This window comes from Bipolaris oryzae (genome assembly GCF_000523455.1).
Source record: "Bipolaris oryzae ATCC 44560 unplaced genomic scaffold scaffold_27, whole genome shotgun sequence".
Lineage (NCBI taxonomy): Eukaryota > Fungi > Ascomycota > Dothideomycetes > Pleosporales > Pleosporaceae > Bipolaris > Bipolaris oryzae.
Genome location: NW_006911303.1, coordinates 36,849 through 55,182, shown reverse-complemented (window position 1 = coordinate 55,182; position 18,334 = coordinate 36,849). Strand labels below are relative to the sequence as shown.

The 18,334-nt window shown below is 51.7% G+C and overlaps 7 protein-coding genes across 7 annotated transcripts; 4 read left to right on the top strand and 3 right to left on the bottom strand.

The window, feature by feature from the left end:
- Positions 1 to 988: 988 nt before the first annotated feature.
- On the bottom strand, positions 989 to 2,725 carry COCMIDRAFT_34433 (uncharacterized protein; the record flags this gene model as incomplete). The annotated part of the gene is made up of 4 exons (XM_007687217.1): positions 989 to 1,249; positions 1,306 to 2,319; positions 2,368 to 2,442; positions 2,501 to 2,725. 4 exons carry the CDS (start codon positions 2,723 to 2,725, stop codon positions 989 to 991), a joined length of 1,575 nt encoding a protein of 524 aa, XP_007685407.1.
- Positions 2,726 to 3,224: 499 nt separating this feature from the next.
- COCMIDRAFT_24090 (uncharacterized protein) lies at positions 3,225 to 3,806 on the bottom strand (the record flags this gene model as incomplete). Its single annotated transcript, XM_007687204.1, has 1 exon — positions 3,225 to 3,806. One exon carries the CDS (start codon positions 3,804 to 3,806, stop codon positions 3,225 to 3,227), a length of 582 nt encoding a protein of 193 aa, XP_007685394.1.
- Positions 3,807 to 5,202: 1,396 nt separating this feature from the next.
- COCMIDRAFT_24089 (uncharacterized protein) lies at positions 5,203 to 6,839 on the top strand (the record flags this gene model as incomplete). Its single annotated transcript, XM_007687203.1, has 2 exons — positions 5,203 to 5,501; positions 5,630 to 6,839. 2 exons carry the CDS (start codon positions 5,203 to 5,205, stop codon positions 6,837 to 6,839), a joined length of 1,509 nt encoding a protein of 502 aa, XP_007685393.1.
- Positions 6,840 to 8,156: 1,317 nt separating this feature from the next.
- COCMIDRAFT_88399 (uncharacterized protein) lies at positions 8,157 to 8,378 on the top strand (the record flags this gene model as incomplete). The annotated part of the gene is made up of 1 exon (XM_007687237.1): positions 8,157 to 8,378. A coding segment is annotated over one exon (222 nt), but the record flags the coding sequence as incomplete, so codon positions are not given.
- Positions 8,379 to 11,016: 2,638 nt separating this feature from the next.
- On the top strand, positions 11,017 to 11,418 carry COCMIDRAFT_88397 (uncharacterized protein; the record flags this gene model as incomplete). Its single annotated transcript, XM_007687236.1, has 1 exon — positions 11,017 to 11,418. The coding sequence occupies one exon, from the start codon at positions 11,017 to 11,019 to the stop codon at positions 11,416 to 11,418; it is 402 nt and encodes a 133-aa protein (XP_007685426.1).
- Positions 11,419 to 12,842: 1,424 nt separating this feature from the next.
- COCMIDRAFT_2994 (uncharacterized protein) lies at positions 12,843 to 14,151 on the bottom strand (the record flags this gene model as incomplete). Its single annotated transcript, XM_007687187.1, has 2 exons — positions 12,843 to 13,521; positions 13,574 to 14,151. 2 exons carry the CDS (start codon positions 14,149 to 14,151, stop codon positions 12,843 to 12,845), a joined length of 1,257 nt encoding a protein of 418 aa, XP_007685377.1.
- A 264-nt stretch (positions 14,152 to 14,415) lies between these two features.
- On the top strand, positions 14,416 to 14,625 carry COCMIDRAFT_88299 (uncharacterized protein; the record flags this gene model as incomplete). Its single annotated transcript, XM_007687235.1, has 1 exon — positions 14,416 to 14,625. A coding segment is annotated over one exon (210 nt), but the record flags the coding sequence as incomplete, so codon positions are not given.
- Positions 14,626 to 18,334: the final 3,709 nt, after the last annotated feature.

Sequence of the window (18,334 nt, the reverse complement as noted above, 5' to 3'; positions counted from 1 at the left end):
AAGATGTTTGGGACATATGGCACCAAATGCAGCTGTCGAGATGTCTGGCCGCAGGAGGTTTGGTACTAAGCCTCGTTCAAGTACCGAAGTGGTGGTGATGGCAATGGGATGGATGCACGCGACGGCCCCCGCCTTCGCCCCGCTGCGAGCTACTGCACTGCTAGTCTTGTGTGGAACGCGTCAATGCGCCTTAGCCGTCGTGCCGACAGCAGACAGCAAAGGGGGCGAGTTAATGCTTGACAAGTCCTAGGAAGAGGACAGAAGGTTGGAGGTACAGTCAATGCTACCCGTAGTCGTGGAGCTATTGGGCTGCTGCCGATCCAAAGTAGCCTGTCTCATCCTCGAATCAGCGATCAGCGCACCTACATGAGGGCTGCATGATACATTATCAGCTGACGTTATCGCGACGCTGCCGAGATCCCATGATACCACTATAGCTTCAAGAAGATGCCTTGATGGATATGTAATATGGCACGTATTGCATTCGTACTAGAGCGTCTTTAGGACTGCTTTTCCCATCCCCACTTCATCATGGCCCTGTACATGTCATGCTGTACACGCCTGTCTGATCTTGCACCCGAATCCATTACACCAGATGCTACGACAGTCCCCAAGCCCGTACCTCTCTCTAACCGTCACGTCGCCCACCCTATACGTTAGGCAACCAGAAATGCGCGCAAACAAGAAAAGGGAAACAAAGGGCTGGACGAATACTTATGAGTACACAAGGAAACCATGCTGAAATGAAACCGCTCGCTATGCAAGGGCTCAAAACCCCCCCAGGGACGAACGCGTGCGCCCAGACTTTTCCTCGAAATGAAATGACTTTTATACAAAGCGCTGAAAAAAAGGGTCGAGTACAGTACAGAGCTGAAGCCGTCAGTCGTTAGGCCATCGAGTCGAACGAGTTCAACAGGGAACGAACGAAGAATGTGGGAGACAGAGAGAAAGAGAGGGAAAGAGAGAATTAGCCGACCAAAGTCGACCTTTAGGACTCCTGAGCCGCACCGCCGCGGCCGCGCATAGAACCACCTCGGCCACGAGGCTGGAAGTTTCCACGGGGCGCCTGGCCGCCCATACCGCCACGGCCACGAGAAGCACCGCCACGAGCAAATCCTCCACGGTTGAATTGCCCGGGGTTCTGACGGCGTTCCTCGACCTTCATCTCGATGCCATTGACCGTGTGAGGGTTAGCAGCGACAGCGGCCTGGAATCCGGCGGGTGTCTTGAAGTCAACAAAGGCGCAGTTCTAAACCCACGTTAGTTCTGTAGCTTTTCCATGTGTACATGCAGCTCTTCACTTACCTTGCCACGGCTAATGTCAAGATACTCAATCTCGCCAAACTTGGTGAGAGCGGCCCTCAAAGCACCCTCCTCGACTTGGCTGTAGACGTTCTTAATGTAAGCACGCTTCTGGTCGGGATCGGCAGCGGGACCGGTATTCTGTGCGCGGGATTGCTCCTTCTTGTGTCCAGTAGCTGTTTGCCATCCGGCAGCTTCACCCTGGCTTGTGGCGGGGGATTGCTCACGGGCGGGTGCGGCGGGCTGACTGGGCGTAGCGGCTGTAGGTTGAGCAGGGGCAGGAGCGGCAGCAGCAGCCTTGGGCTGCGAAGCGGCTTGCTGGGAGGTGGGGGTGTTCACAACAGGAGTAGCAACCTTGTGTGCAGAGGCGGCGAGGCTAGCCCAAGTGCGGGGAGCAGCAGGCTTTGGTGGGCCAGAAGGCATCGCGACGGTATTGGCCTTCTGTGCGGGTGGGGCTGGTGTGGCAGGCTTCTGGGGCTCAGTGGTCTCCTCAGCGGGAGCTTGGGGTTCCTCGGTAGCCTTCTCCTCAGCAGCGGCTGGTGCCTCTTCCACAGCGGGTTGTTCAACCTCCTCTGGTACCTGCTGGGCCGGAGCTGGGGGCGCAACTTCCTCCACAGCAGGCTCCTCCTTTGCAACCTCCTGTAGTTTGTCATCCACCTTGTTCAAGGCCTCCTCGCTGGTTGCAACCTCGTCACTCTTGAGTTCAGCATTCTCGGGGACGGCGGCGGTAGGAGCTGGTTCGGTGACACCGTTAGCGGGCGCAACTTGCTCTTGCTGCTCTTCCTCCTCTTCAGGATCCTCTGCGAGATAACGGAAGATGTCGTTGAGAACAAAGTAGCCATTGGTCTGCTCGGCAAGGACAAAGGTTTGGACGAAGCGCTTGTGGGGCTGGCCTTGGTTGGAGATTTCACCAATTACTTGTATCACGATGTTGGCATCAGAGCCCTGCGAATCGACATTGGTAACGCGGACCTTTGTGTCCTTGAAGTCTAGCTCCTTGATGCGCTCGTTGATCGCCTGTGCTCACGTTAGTTTGATATGGATACTGGACGAGTGCTTACATACCTTCTGGCCCAAGCACACATTGACCTTCTCTTCCTCAACGCCCGAAACGTACTGCGAGCGCTTGTTGTAGAAAAGCTAGAGTTTGGGTCAGCGACATGTTTTGATGAGGGGCTGATTGGCATGTGCGACTTACGTAAAGTCGGTCGGGGCTCTTGCTCAAGGTGGTGTAGTACTGCTCGACAAAGTACCACCCAACCTCGTCCTTTGGGATTTCAGAGGCGGTTGCTTGTTGTGCGGGCTGGCTGGCGGTTGGTTGCTGCGAGGGTGTGAAGTTGGAGGCGCCGGTGGAATAGCTGTTCTCGTATCCCTGTGGCGCATAGTTGCCATTGACAGGGCCAGATGATTCGGTGGATGCCATTTTTGGGTATGGAGGGGGAGGAGTAGAGGGCGTGTGGACCGAGGGCTGCGACGGCTTGTTAAATGGTTTGCGCGAAGAGGAGCGGGGATTCGGAAGGCAAAATGGAAAGCTGGCGAACGTTGTCTGTGCGTCCGCCGCCCAATCAAGCGAACCCGTCCAACACATCGTCTACACTACCCACACACATCACCGCTACGTCTCTACCCTCAATATGGGACAAGGTCAAGGATCAAGGGAGGAAGGAAGACTTCGCGACTGGAATCAGGGGCCTCTTTAAGAGGCTTGTAATGAGCAATGCCTTCCTGTCTGATATGTCTAGTATACATGTAAAGTAGTCCAGGGCTATGACTACGTGTTGAAGAAGCAGAAAACAGGATAAGAGATGAATGGTAGAATGAAACCCTCGTATGCATGCCCGCCCTGACATCCTATGGCAAACTGCCCGGTGGCAGCCTGCTCACTTCGTACCCGGATCTTGGTCCTTCACCTCACCAGCCTCTTACTCGGTCTTCTTTGCCCGCTCAGTATCGCGCTTCTGGGACTCTTCGATGAGTGTTAAAAGTTCCCTGGAGCGCTCGTCCAAATGCTCGAGAAGCTGACGTTCATTCTCGGCGCGCTGCTCCTCGCGTGCCAATTTCTTGGCGGCGCATTCCTCACATTGAGAAAACTCCTTAATGTCGGCCTCATGCTGCTTAACCTGCTTGTCATGCTTCATCAAACGGATCGCCCGGCTGAACTCCCCTTGCGACTGCCGAAAGTCCTCCGCGATCTTTGTGGAGAATAGAGCAATAAAGAACACTCCAAGGAATGACATCCACCCGATGAACATGTAAAGCTTGACCGAATTCCAGAACTTGATATCCTCAGGGCTATATCGAACAAGTGGGTCTGGGATGTGTGTTGATCGAACACCTTGACTGACCATGTTACGAAGCATGTTGGTCACTTCGGTGTAATTGCGGAACATGTTAGTCACTTCGACGTGGTTGTCGACGATGGTTGTGTTGATGACTCGCAACAAGTCGAGGATCACATCAGCTGCTTCTGGATCGTAGGCCATGAAGGCATAATTGGCAGCCATGGTGGTATGTGTCTGGATTACAGCCTACGTTAGTGAGAGTAGTACTTGAAGGAGGAGTGCTGGGGCTATAGCACCTTTGTGGGATCTGAGATGAACGCTTGTTGGTTTGGTGAGTTTATTGGTGGGGTTGAGTTGTGGTGAGACGGAGGAGGATGGTTTGTGGCAGGTTGGGGGGTTCGTTCGTATAGCTGTGTATCGGTATGGAGTTGATTGGAAGATTGGGAGTCATGTGTGCCTGGGGGTAGGCAAAAGTGGTAGGTTCGTCCAAGATGGCAGCAACAGTGGGGGCTGCTGAACAGGCTATGTCATGGGAGCCAGCATCACATCATTGGAAACGTCCATATTGTTCTGGTCATTGCAAAGAATCGGAATCTGAGGAACAGAATTGCATCATTGTCAATGTTGAAGATCCTCGGGTTCAGTGATAGCGTGGTCATGGGTTGGGCTGGCGACATGGAGCAATAGGCTATGATGATAGCTCCGTATCAATGTTCAATGCCAACTAAGTACTTTGGAATGGATCTGCACAAGTATTTCTAATTCATCCCCGATGTCTCATCCTCTTCGCTCTATGCATAGTATATACTGCAAACTCGTCCCATCTCCCCGATGACGGAGGGAAAAACCATGCTGCGGGACACGTTTGTCAAAGACTCAATCCCTACGCTGCAAAATCAACCCTGCACGCTTAGTATGATTTGTTCTGTGCCCCTCGTCTCCATTAGTCTTACAAAAGGTACGAGTAGGCTGGTTGGTCGGGTGAGGCTAAACAAGTCGCGCTAAGTACTGGGCCCCACCATCTTTGGCTGGGGTGTGGATTGCAATGCCAGTGCTAGATCGGACTACGTACAGATCATCCACCCTTGCTCTCTTTTGCTACCATTGCTGCATCTGGGAGTGCAGCGTCGCCAGCTAACCAAGTAGCGTCTGTGCTGGCTACATGAGCCTAGATCGAGCAAAAGGTAAGAAGGCATCCCGCTCGTCCTACATACGTCAGCTTTGGTAGCGAGTGGAGCCTGTTCCGCTCTTCCGCTCACCACATGGAAGCTACATGCCGATCGTCCATGAGCCCAAAGCAAGACAGATGCACTCTCATGGTACACATGGCATGTATGCCCTCCTTTTGTGACAAAACAAGCCATCATTTCCTTACCTGAAGGTGGGCTCTCCGAGGCAATCAAACAAGCAATTCCATGTGCCCCGCACAAAAGCGACTCTTGGTCCGGAGCGATTGGTCGACTCTTGAGTTTGGCAGGATCGGACGGATGGTGGAGAAAGGCGCAGCCCAGCTTATATATACTACGCGTACATATGCAAAAGTATCCCGCCTCCGTCTTTAACCTTCTTTTCACTCAACCACTGCCTTGCACCCTTCCCATATCACCAAATATTCGTTATGGAAACACATAATGCGACAGTGGCGTCCCTTGCGGCACAGGTTGCCAAGTTCAGCGCATCCAAGACACCCTTTCGCATATATCATGGTTCCACGCTGTCGACAAGAACGTCGTCTCGTGCGCGCAATCAAATCATCGACGTCAGCTCGCTGGATCACGTGCTACAATTCGACGAGCTAGAGAAGACGGTACTTGTAGAGCCGAATGTTCCAATGGATAAGCTGGTAGAAGCTACCATGGCAAAGGGGCTCCTGCCAAAGATTGTCATGGAACTGCCGAACATTACCGTTGGTGGTGGGTGAGTGGCACGTCTGTTTTTGCACTCGAGCGGTCAAGTCCAAATTGCTCAAGATTCTTGCCCATAACACCTTTCTTATATGGAACATGATATATCTTCCAGCCATGGATACTAATGGACGTGACTAGGTTTGCTGGCACCAGTGGGGAAAGCAGTTCCTACAAATATGGGCTCTTTGACCGCACCATCTCGGGAATAGAGATGATCCTCGGGAACGGTGAGGTTGTGTGGGCATCCGCGGAGGACCATCGGGATCTATTCTTCACAGCCGCCGGGAGCTGTGGAAGCCTGGGCGTCATCACGCTACTCAAAATGGAGCTCATTCAGGCCAGCAACTACGTAGAACTGGAGTACATACCGGTCAGCAGTACAGAAGAAGCGGTAAAGCAACTTCGACTTCACCAGGATGACCATACCGTCGATTACATGGATGGCATCATGTACTCTTTGAAGAGCGGAGTGATTATGATTGGGCGCTTGACGGATGCGCCAATGGATAGGAAGATCCAGAGCTTCGACCAACCAACAGACCCTTGGCTCTACATGCACGCCGAAGACATTGTAAAACGGACCCGGGGAGATGAGACGACGTACCGGGAGCTCATACCTACACAGTCGTACTTGTTCAGATATGATCGGGGCGTCTTCTGGTCTGGACTACGGGCATTCAAGTACTTTGTCACACCGTTCAACCGCATTACTCGCTATCTATTAGATCCTTTCATGTACTCACGAACAATGATACATGCACTGCACCGGTCAGGTCTCGCATCCCGGACAATCATCCAAGACTACGGGGTACCGTATGATACAGCAGATGAGTTCATCCGATGGATTGATGAGAAGACTGGCATCTGGCCCCTTTGGCTGTGTCCTGTCAAATCGGCACCGCTAGGCGAACGTAGCTTCTCGCAGGGCAACAACATCAAGGATGACATTCTGCTGGACGTGGGCATCTGGGACGTGGGGCCAAATGATGCCCAGGCCTTCATCAAGCTGAACCGCGATTTGGAAACCAAGGTGACGGCGCTTGGGGGCATGAAGTGTCTGTACGCGCATGCATATTATACCGAGCAAGAGTTTTGGGAGATTTACGACGAGAAGAAGTACAAGGAGCTGCGCACAAAGTACCACGCCGAGAGTCTGCCGAGCGTGTACGAGAAGGTGCGTGTCGATCTGCAAGGCGTTGCTGGAGACAAGAGTACGCGCAAGAGACAGTCGTGGAGCGAATGGGCATACTGGCAATTCTGGAGCACGTGGCCGATGGCGGGGGTTTACGGAGTTGCCAGCGCGACAAAAGGGTTGTTTTTCAAAAGCGATTTCTTGCTGAAAAAGTAAGAAAGGGTACATGTATATGTACGCACATAGGTATCAGTATGTAGTGTATGGAACCTTGGAACGGATACATGGCAGGCCACGTGCGGGAGGTGATGATGGAGGGGATCCGGCGTCGTCATGCATCTCGCGAGGAAATCCCCCTGACAGGGCTGTCTGTACTGAACCCTTTAATTGCAGGCCGTGGGAAGATCAGCCGCTGATGATTGTGCGGGCGCCCTGTGGTCAGCCGTTCACGTGGTGACGTCGAGTGAGGTGGGGGTGACTGCAAGCGCCAGCCGTTCACTCGCCAAAAACCTGTATGGGAGCGGGCTTCAAAGTTTCAAGTGGTACTAGGCGTATACCAGAGGGCCCAAGGCAGCGAGTGCGTAGCCATGTGTTAGTGAAGACGCGCCCAAGAGGTCGTCGCGTCGACGTCATCCACGAAGGGCTAGCGTAGGCGCAGGACATGCATGGGCCGCATTGACGTAGCAAAAAGCCTCCACTTGCCCAACCACCCCATTTCACGCACAGTCGCACAATCCCCGGCGCCCGTTCAACCTCCTCTTACCCACACTAGATCAAAGCCGGCCCTGCCCTGCCCTTTTTGTGCCCCGCCGCTGTCCATTCCACCGCGCTCCCTCCGCCTGGGTACCCCATTTTTCATTCTATCCCGACCTTTCTTGGCCTTGCACCCGCTCACTGGTTGGACCTCGTCTTTCTGGCTGGCCTTTTTTTTCGCTTTCTTCCTTGGTAGATAGGTACGGAGCTCCAACACGCGCAAAATCACGCGTGATTGACTCTCCTGGCACAGTAGAAGCTAACAGCAGCTGTCGAATATAGTAATTGACCCCTAGACGTAACACCATGGCGCGTCTTAGCGGTCTACCATCTGAGCACCACCACGAGGGCCCTGGCGACGCTCCACGACGAAAGCGTGGCCGCCCATCCACCAAGTTCCAGACGCCCTCAGAAGACATGAGCTCCAGCGGCAAGCGGACTGCTTCGCCTTCTGCTGAGCTCTCGCAGACGAAGCGCACAAAGCGAATTGCGGTTGAAGACGACGAGGACCAGATTGCCCACGAAATTCAGCAATCATTTTCGCGGTCGCAACAGGGAGACAATATCAACGTCGAGACGCAGAGCAGCCATACCACCCGCCGCCACGCACGACGACACTCTGAGCCTCCCGTCGCCGTTGACGACCACGACGATGATGACGAGGACGAGCTCATGGCCCCGCAAGCTTCCACGCAACCACTTCCAGGCCTGACCCCCCACCTGGATCGTGTTGGCGCTGCCCGCAAGCGCTTTGTTAACATCCGCCGTTCCCGCATGTCCATGCCTGCCCAGTTGCACATTGAGCGTGTCGATGAGGTCGACGAAAACAACTCCAACCGCGTTCAATTTGCGCCCCTCACACAAGTACTCGACAGCCGTGCCAGGCGCCGGCTTCGCCGCAGCCACCTGAGTCAAGAGGTCAACAGCTTCGAAGACCACCAGAAGAAAGACAAGAAGCTCTTCCTCGAGCTCCGCCGCCAGCTGCGCGAACAAGATGAAAAAATCAAGGATCTTGAGTACCAGCTTGAGGCTCGCCGCCTCGGAGAGATTGATATTACCGATGCACACGCCGACGAGCTGCAAGTGCAGCTGGATGAGGCTCGCCAACAAATCGATGAGCTTCGGGCATCCTCATTGTACAACGGTGATGACAATGAGGAGCCTGTCAATCTTTCCGATGATGAAGAAGCGCTCGTCATGGTTGACCCTGAAGACCTTCACATGTCGCAAGACCTCGACATGGAGCCTATCCCCACTGGCAAATACGCCTCTCGTGCGCTCGAAATCTCCAGCCAAATGACTCTCGAGTCTCTGCCGACCCTTTCGCAGCTCCACCGCGACAGCTTGACTGAAGGCGATGAAGTAATGATGGACAAGATCGAAGATGAAGCCATTGAGCGCTACGAACGGGAGCTGCAACAGCTCAGCAAAGCTTTGGGCGAGTCCCAGGGTGCATTGCGCTTGATCACGATTGAGCTGCAGAACTTGAGGTTCGTCGAGGCTGGTGCCTCCTCAAGCGACATCTTGGCTGAATTGCGACACGGATTTGAAGACATACGCGCTGAGATTGAGAAGTTCTTCCCTGGTACCACATCTGGCGTCACCAACCAACAGCTTCTGCAGAAGGTTCCCCAGCTCTTCGGTGGCATCTTCTACGAGCTGAAGGAGAAAATCACACTGCTCAAGGACTCTCAAAAGACTGAGGTTCTTCTCCGACGACAGTACGAAGGTGTGCTAGACCTGCTCGGTGACTCCGAGGAGCGAGTGAAGCAGCTAGAGTCGGACGTGTTCACGCTTGACAAAGCAAACGAAGACAAGCAACGTACCATTCTTGAGCTTGAGGAGCGCAATGCTACTTTGACCAACCTGAATGACGAACAAGAGGCCCAGCTAACCAAACAGGATTCTGATATCGCTGATCTTGAGGACGAAAATGCAGCCTACAAGCAGAATATGGCAGAGCTTGAAAAAGCTCTTGAAAAGTACCATCAAGACCTCGACAAAGTCACTACCGCAGCCACTGAATTCGAAAATAACCACCACGACACGGTTGCCCGTATGGAGAAAGAACATGAGGAGGCCATAGCCACTCTAGATGATTTGCGTGCTGCAGAACAGGAGGGCCGTGAAATGGCAGAAGCCGAAGTTGAGCAAAAGAACGACTATATTCAGCAACTGGAAGAAAGCATCGAGCGCATGGAAGCCGATGTCGACAACATCACCGCAGATATGAGTACGCTCAGGGAACGTCTAGCTACTCAGACCGCTGCCCGCGAAGCTGCCGAAACCGAGCGGGATGAGCAAATCGAGCAAGTCTACAAGCACGCAAACACCATCGAGAATCTCACAGACACCGTCACTGAGCTCAAGGAGCAACTCAATGAATACCGTGACAATCTGGCTGCCGAGCGTGCTCAACGCGAGAAGACTGAGGCTGATTTGGATGAAGCCAACGAGAAGATTGAAGATCTCAATATTCGTCTTCACGATACTGGTATCCAGGCTAACGAGCTTCGCTCGAAGCTGTTCCAGCTCCAACAAGAAAAGGAAACTGCAATCAGTGAACTTGAGGAGGATGCAGAGGAGCGCGAAAATGAGCTCAACAACCAGCTGGAGTCTGAGTCTCAGCTTCGTGAGAACGCCGAGAAGATAATTGGTCGACTGGAGCAGCAGATTCTGCAGCTTGAAGGAGATATCGCGACGCTTGAGAACAATCTTGCCGACATGACTGAGTCACGCAACCAGCTGGAGCAAGACCGTGATGTCCAAGTTGCCAACCTCGCCGCTCAGCTCGCAGACCTTACTAACAAGTATGCCGCATTGGAGAATTCAACCAGCTCTACGATTGCGTCTCTTCAAGCCAACATCATCGACCTCAACAACCAAGTGCAGCGTCAACAAAGCGAAATTGAGGACCTTATTGAGCAAGTTGCTGAGAAGGAGCGCATGTATCTCGAAGATACTACCGCTCTCAAGGAGAAGATTGAGAATCTCGAGGAGGACCTTAGCAACCAGAAGGCTGAGAATGAGAGTTACCGAAGAGAGAACGACTCCCTGTCCAGACGCGTCGAGGCGGAAGCTAATGAGCTACTGAACATTGTCGGTGCACACAACGACCAGATTAACTCTCTCAATGCCGTCATCAGGTCACATGAGGCGACGATCAAGAACCTCCAAGACTCGTCCGAGAAGCGCGCGGCTGAATACGAGGAATTGCTCGAGGACCGCAACAACGAAATTACCGAGATGCGTCTCTTGGGTGATGCCCGCGTCGAGACAATTGTCCTCCTTGAAGCTCAAATAGAAGAGATGAAGGAGCGCTTCCGCCTTGCTGAAGAAGATACACGTGCGACCATCGACGCCCTGACTGCTTCGCAACGCCAACTCCAAGAACAAAATGAGCGTCTCGCCGACGATCTTAAGCGCCGCAACCAGGAAGCTCTTCAAGCTGTACAAGAAATGAAGCTCAAGCGCGTTGAAGTCAAGACGCAGGGCGTTGACCTGCACCGCGTTGTCACGGGCAAGATTGCCAAGACAAGCGAGAAGGTCAAGATTGGCAAGAAGGGCAAGAAGAAGAGCTCTAGGCGCCAATGGGATTCCGGATTTGGCGTTGATGAGAATGTAGAAGATGATGAGCTTAATGGCGAAGAACAACCGATTGCCGCATAGAGTGCGCTTGGGTGTGGTCTCGATAAGGTTTCCTGAGGCCCACTTTTCTTGGGCTCCACAAGGGATGATGTTTATGTCTCTTGGCCTTTGGTTTTTCGTCTTCTTCTTTACTCCAAAAGCCTACTTGGACATTGTCATTGTACGACCATTTTACATCTGTCTCTTCTACACCTTTCTGGGTTATTTTCCCCTTATCAAGACTGGGACAAGTTGTTTGTCTCCCCTTTTTTTGCAGAAAATTGTATGCCTCTCTTCTTCATCTTTTTCTTACTCTTTGAAGGGAGGGAAAGGCAGGAGCTTGTATTGTCTTCTTGTGTTTTATCCTTTTCAATATGAAGGGATAGATCATACTCGGGACAAAATCCATTGCTAAATTAACGACTTTTGATGACTTGGCTTCTCCTGGCTTGGTTTCTTAGGCCCATTTCTTCTTTTCTTTTTCTTTTCTTTTTGACTCGGTTTGGTTTGGAGGTAATTACACAGCAAGGCAGCAACAGTGTGTGTGGGTGTATGTATGCATGTATGTACGTATGTATGTTATTTTCCTTTGTGGCATATTAGCGGGGGTGGGGTTTCCTTTATGGTACTGTATGCCCGAATGGGTTTCATGGCGACGATGGAAAGAGGAGGAGGATGAGGATTACAACAAAGCAAGTGGTACATGTACTAGGTAGTTGGTTCAATAGCTCGCAATTCTCATTGGTCTGATATCGAACACAATGGCTCTAGTGTGCTTCACGTATACTCACCTCCCCCCTTCGTAGCCCGTATCTTATACCGTATGGGGTGGGTCTCCGATGCACTCTATGAGAGAGAGAATCAAAGGCACGTGCGCGTGCATCCTCAATCTACTACACGCCATGGTCAATCACGCCCTTGAAATACACCTCCCACCATCGTAATTATACTGGCTCCTTCCATCCCAGCTACCCTTCCCCCCCCCCCAAACACAAACACACATTACTAGGGTGTGCGAAACCCCACTTATCTACTTACCTTACCTTACCTTACCTTGCCCCTTCCCCCATGCAAAACAAAGCGGAGACCGCATTGACGCTTGGCATGAGCCGAAGCGCTGGGTGTTCGGAACCCGAGTACCCCGTCAACTTCCCCTTCCCCCCTCCTTCCCTCCCAAAAAAAAATAAAACTTAAAATAAGGGGGGGGGGGTGTCTGAGGAATAAGGACATGGATCGGGGGTGTAGGGGGAGGGAGAGATAGTTAGGTCATGAGTTTTTATTTTTAATTTTTCGAACCCGAAGCGCTCTCGGGTGGCGTTTAAGGGGGGGGTTTAAAAAAAAATTCAGGTTATATGGATGTAAAGGACGGGGGTGTGGAAGGTAGAAGGGGGAGAGAGAATGAGAAGGAGGTCAGGAAAAAGTCATGGATTTATTGATTTTTTTTGGATTGTTGTTATTGGTGTTCTTGTTGTTGTTTGCCTATGTACATGGGAGGTTGGTTTGACACATTTGTTCCTCGTAAGAAGAGTTGAAAGTAAAGGTATATACAATAACGGGACTTGGGTATTTTGGTCCCTTAGCCCCTTGGCCCCCCCCCGCCCTCCGCCCACTCTCGGGTTGCACGGTGGTCTAGGCCACGAACACATATAGTTGCATTGGTAGTGTGTTTCTTTCCGTTGCAGAAACCGTGATTACTACGGGGAGTATGCTTGTTTCCCACTAGGTTGTGTCGTATGGCCGGCTCGGGCAGTGCTCGTTTCCCGTGTGGTTGCAGGGGAGAGTGATAATGGGTTGTAGTATGAGTTTTGGGCGAAAAGAAGAAGAAGAAAAAAACTGTCATTATGGGATGTGCGGTAAAGACAAGTCTTTTAGACTCATGTTGCGGCTGTCACTCGATTCGGTGCTCCATCTTGAGTTTGGTGTTCGAGGCCGTGCTTTTCGTGCTCCGGCTTCCATTTCTTCGACATCCTCGGGCTGTGCTAATTCACTGGTGACTTGGGTGGTTGTGATGAGCTTGATGTCTGTGGCGCCTGCGCTGACGAGATCATCTGAACTATCGTTGCTTGAGGAGAGTGTGATCCTGCTCTTGTTCTTGCCCCTTCGGGTCTTTGCATGTGAGTTTGTGGCTTCGACTGTACATTCGCCACCGAAGCGTGTTGGCTTTTCTACCCAAAACACTGCGAATGTGTCTATGCCGTTTTCTTCAGAGGGCGGTTCATCACTGAATATCAGGATACGTCGGGTGATTGTGTAGAGGATGACGTCGAGCCAACCGTTGGAAGTGATGATTGCGCCACAGAGGCAAAGGCGTGCCAGTGACGGTGGGCTGCCTGACATGGCCGCCATACGCGCGCTGGCGAGAGGAATGGTGCAGATAATATATACAAGAGGATATACGACCATGAGGTTAGCGATGGACCGTACTCGTTCAGACTCTTCGGGCTTGTAGTGACCCGAGCGAATGCGGACGATCAATATCGCATAGATAAGGGCGTAGATGATGACGTTGCCGAATTCACTTGAGAAAAAAGGTTAGCATGAAACACCGGGGCTGGCAGTATGATGCTTACGCGACGAAGATCCAGAAGTAATGGGTCCATAGTCGAAGGTCTTCATGGTTATGACTGATCCAGCACCATACACCGGATCGAACGTAGATACCCTTGCCATGCACGAAGATAGGAACGGTAGAAATCCCAAAGATGAATAGCCAGAGCAGGAATATAGCTAGGTAAAAGGCCCGGGGTTTAAGTCGGTAGTTTAGGATGACGGACGCAAAGGTATGCAGACCGATGGCGAGACACCAGATGCCACTTCCCAAATCACCCGTCGAGACTAGCCAACTCTGCGCAAAGCAAATAGGATTTTTCACTTCCAAAGATCCCAGTCTCAGCCATTCGACGTTTAGCAGGAACGCAAGGGATTGTTGTATGTCGGCCCAGAGAAGGTTGAAGATTAGGATGACGAATTGGTTACTCCGTTTGGACCGGAGTTGCCAGGACACGAGCTTGTAGGTGAGGACCAGTAGAAGGGATACCGAGGCGAAGAAGCTGACAAAGCCCAAGACGACGACTGCGCGTAACCATGGATGGATGTACTCTGGTAGTACAAACGAAGCAGAATCGGAGTCGTGGGGCTGAGTGGTCATTGCAGCAGGCAGGTCGGTTGACGCTCGTCTCGTCTTGTCGCTTGGAGGGCAAAGATGTTACATGCCAAAAACAAGACCTGTCTTGCTGTTCAAAAATATCATACCGAGTCGGCCAGGCATGAAGCGGGTATGGAAGGGAAAAGGAAATGGGTGGCGCAGGGAAAGAAAAAAGATGCAGCACCGGCGCCGGGAACAAGCAGATCAAGTAGGTGATGCACGGTTGGCAGATGGGTCAAGCATGCTGAGTGTGCCTCCGCATGGCCTCGAAGAATTGTAATCTGGGGGCCCACTGTAAGCTGGTGTGTTGGATCCTCCCCCCAGTCCCCCACCGATAGTACGGGACGCGCTAGGATGATAGCGCAGCTCGTGGCATCCATGTTGCAGGCGCAACGGAGAAGGATGTTAGCCTATTACTCCTTTGACAGGCGTCTCTACACGAAACGTACAATAGCCGGCGCGGGGAAAGTCTTGTAGAGTGTGTAAGTGGACTAATCTAATGGTACATACAACTCTAACTTGACAGTCAGCGTTGTCGGCGCACTTGTACTACCTCCTAGCATGCGGCATAGCCCAGAAGCTCCTCGGAATCCTGTAGAGTGTATGTCATCAACATGCTTCCCGTCCCCACCCCCCACACAGAGCAACATGCTCGATTTGGGCAGAGGTGAACAATTGAGCGTCATCTGACCAGCATGAGATCAGGCAAGCAGTGGATAGTACAAGGACCACGCGCGGCAGGCCCGGGGTCCACTCTATTGTCGACACTCCATGACTCTGGGCGCTGCACCAATGATTCGGTGGCGCTTGTCGAGGTCGTGGAGAGGCACCTGGTCCGGTTCCTCTTCGGTTGATATGGAAGCGAGAGCCGACGGTTGGTTGGTTGGTTGGTGTAGACTTGTCAGGTTGTGGCTGGAAGCCACTTTCGCATCTTTACAGAATCCCCCCCCCCCCCCCCCCCCTGGAAGCCACTTTCGCATCTTTACAGAATCCCCCCCCCCCACCCCCAAAAAAACGCCTCTCGTCAACGGTGTCGCGAGACGCCTCTCTGGCGGAAGTCTTGTTTGCTCGTCATCATGTTTTGGCCCATGCATGAAAGAGGGACGATCCGCATGGAAGTCGTGTGTATCACGCTACTGGGTATGGTGCTATTTGGAGCCAGGTTCCCCTATCCGCTGGGCCCTGAAGAAGAAAGCAGGAGTGGCCTCGCAAAGCAGCAATGGCATTTCCTCGTCTTCCCACTGGCCCATCGGCGCATATCGATCTTGCTAAAGGTCCGGTAACCAGGTGGGTAATCTACCTGACCTTCCTGATGCGTGTGGATAATGTGCCATAACACGTCTGGCGGGCGCCCAAACTTCAGGCTATCATGGCGCAACAACCACAGGGCGGAGCATCCATGGCATCAACGACGGCGTGGGGCCAGTCTAGCGCGCCCTGCATGGCTGCATAGAACACATGGACATGAGCGAGCCAGCCAATCAGCAGGGCGTATGCTGATGGCCTGTGAGACTGGCGACGCGGGAGATGCACCCAGCTCATCTTTTCGGAACAAAGGGTACAGAGATAGGCCCTACTCGACGTACTTGTTTACGAGCCCTTCTAGAACCACGGATAAAAGGAGTCGGCGGCGCACAGCTTGTTTCTTTCGCTTAGTACTATACTACTTAGTAAGTAGCACATCAATATAGCCCAGCCGTGCGGGACAGATGCAAACAAATTCTAGTGTACACATCAGCAACGCATTCCCCTCGATAATCCCTCGGAAAAATTGCTTTTCAGCAGTGGCTGGCTACGCACGGGGGGGCCGATTGATTGATTTTACCCCGGAAATAGCAGTGTTGGCCGCGTTGGCACAAGAAGTGCTAGGCCCCTTCAGGCCGGCTAAGCTCTGCGCCCCAAACATGTGCAATATCGCTTCAAGACGTCCTGTTCGTCCAGAGGTCCTGTCCAGCACGCTCGTCGCTCCGTTTCAGAGCACCCAACTACCCAGTCCAGTGCCCAGACATGCGCCGTAGCCTCGACGTTGCATCATGGGCCGCTTGCCACGACATTGGCGATACCATCACTATAGCCATGGCTGGCGTTACGAACCGCTTGACCGGGAGTGGGAACATGTTTGCGCGTGAGCACAACACGACCCCAAGCCCTGGCTGCTTGACAAAGTCATATCATGCCAAGCCAGAGCACTGTCACGAGCGCGCTACCATCTGCCATTGGTGCTGACAGCAGGGCTGAAGCCCTCCGAGACATCCGTAAGCACCACCAGGGTCTGCAGATCGCTTGGCCCCATACCTTTGTTTGTTTCCAGAATCCAATTCCTGCTAACTATGCTTACTTACTTACTTACGCGACCCGACCTTCGCTTGTTCCCGCAAACAATTGACTGAAGCGAAAGGAATCCATCCCGAACGAACGTGCACCTTGATCTTGTTGGCCCAAAAAGGAACGGCACAAAAGCACCTGGCATGGCAGAATTGCCTGCAAAAGAATAGTCTAGCTACACTTTTGTCTTTTTTAGCGCAGTCTCGTGATCCACGCCAATTAGAAGTGGTAACAACGCCAAGTACACTTAAGCCTCCATACAGAACAGGTATACCCATGCCCTGGGGAAAAAAAAAAGGCCGTACCGTCTGATCTGCACTCCGCCGTGTGGGAAAAAAAAAGACTGAGGTCATTGCTGACAAGAGAAAGAAAGTGCGGTCGCTGCGCTGGTCCAGTTGGAGGAGAGTGACGAAGGGCGGTGCAAAAAAGACAGCAAAAGGCAGTGGTAGCGAGAAAGGTAGCGAAGAGGAAAATGACCAAGCATCCGAGCGTGCTACGTAAGCGAGTCTTGGGGATCATATCGTGTTTGCGCTGTCAAGACTAATGAACAAACAAAAATAACTTCTTCATCAAAAGAACAAGTTTGAGTTTACACAATTCTGGTTCCAGGTGGAAGAAGGAATGGCAATGCTCGAGACAAAAAAAAAGGTGCTTTTCGAGAGAGATTTGGGTCACCTGAGGTACACATGGTGTATCCGATGACGACACCTCTCTAACCGCAGATCAACTCGAAAACCAACAATATGTGCGAAAATCATGTTCTAGAAAGCCAATCCTCAATCTCTTGTTTGATCTGCTGATGCTCGAGCACTTTGGTGCGTTGTTGGTCCGCAACCCCGCATTTCTGCTTTCCTTACTCCCATCAAGCAGGTAAGTAGCTTGCGAAACTCTCATTACGCGTTTACTCCATTGTGCCAACGCATCGCGGACATGTATGGCTTAATGATCTCCGTTATTCGGACCTTTTGTATCAATAGCCACATGATTCCAAGGGTCATCCTGGACAACTCAAGATGAAGAGAGAGAGAGAAAAACGCAAGTCCTTTTGCTCTCTCGTTCATACAAATGAGAGGAAAAAGGCAAGAATTGTCACTGTAGAAAAAACATGCTTATCCATTTTCGGAATCGGAAAGCATGGAAAGTGGTCATGAATCCATTCTTTTGGTTTTTTTCTCATTCCATCCTTTTCTTAGGGAAGTTCAGAAATCTCCCATCCCATCTCTTGAAAAGGAAAAGCAGTTATAGAATGGGTTTTGAGGGATTCTAAGATCGAACCAGGCAAACTAACTAACTAACTCTCTCTCTCTCTGGGCCTTTTCAAAATCACGAGACCTAGTCGTTTCGAAATATTCTCAGCATAAAGAGAAAAATGGAAAAACTGCAAAATTAAACATCAGATAGAAACTTTGCTGCGTTTTCCTTTTCTTAAGTAGTTATTATCCACTCAAGGCAGGTTATACATATCACCGCTAGCTCACAAATGTCTTCTCCAGCAAAAATCAACCCCTTTCTTCTTCTATAAATAGGGAAAAATCTCGTTTAGTTGTTTGCCATATAAGCTCTATTTCCCTCAAGAAACGGCGGGTCTCTTGCTACTCCTAGGTACTGAGGGCCTCCGATTACAAAAGCATATTAGCATCTTAACTCTTATCATCGTTGGGAATTTTCTTCCTCGGCGTTCAAATAACTACTCCCTGGGATCTGCCATTCTTTGTTAATTACATGACTATTATTTGTAAACATCGAGCTGCCAATTACACACATCTTAGAACCCGATCCAGGGGAATGTACAAGCCCGTTTTCATATCATCAACATCTTCAGAACCCATAGAATGAATCCCTTCTTCGGGGCGCTTTGTTG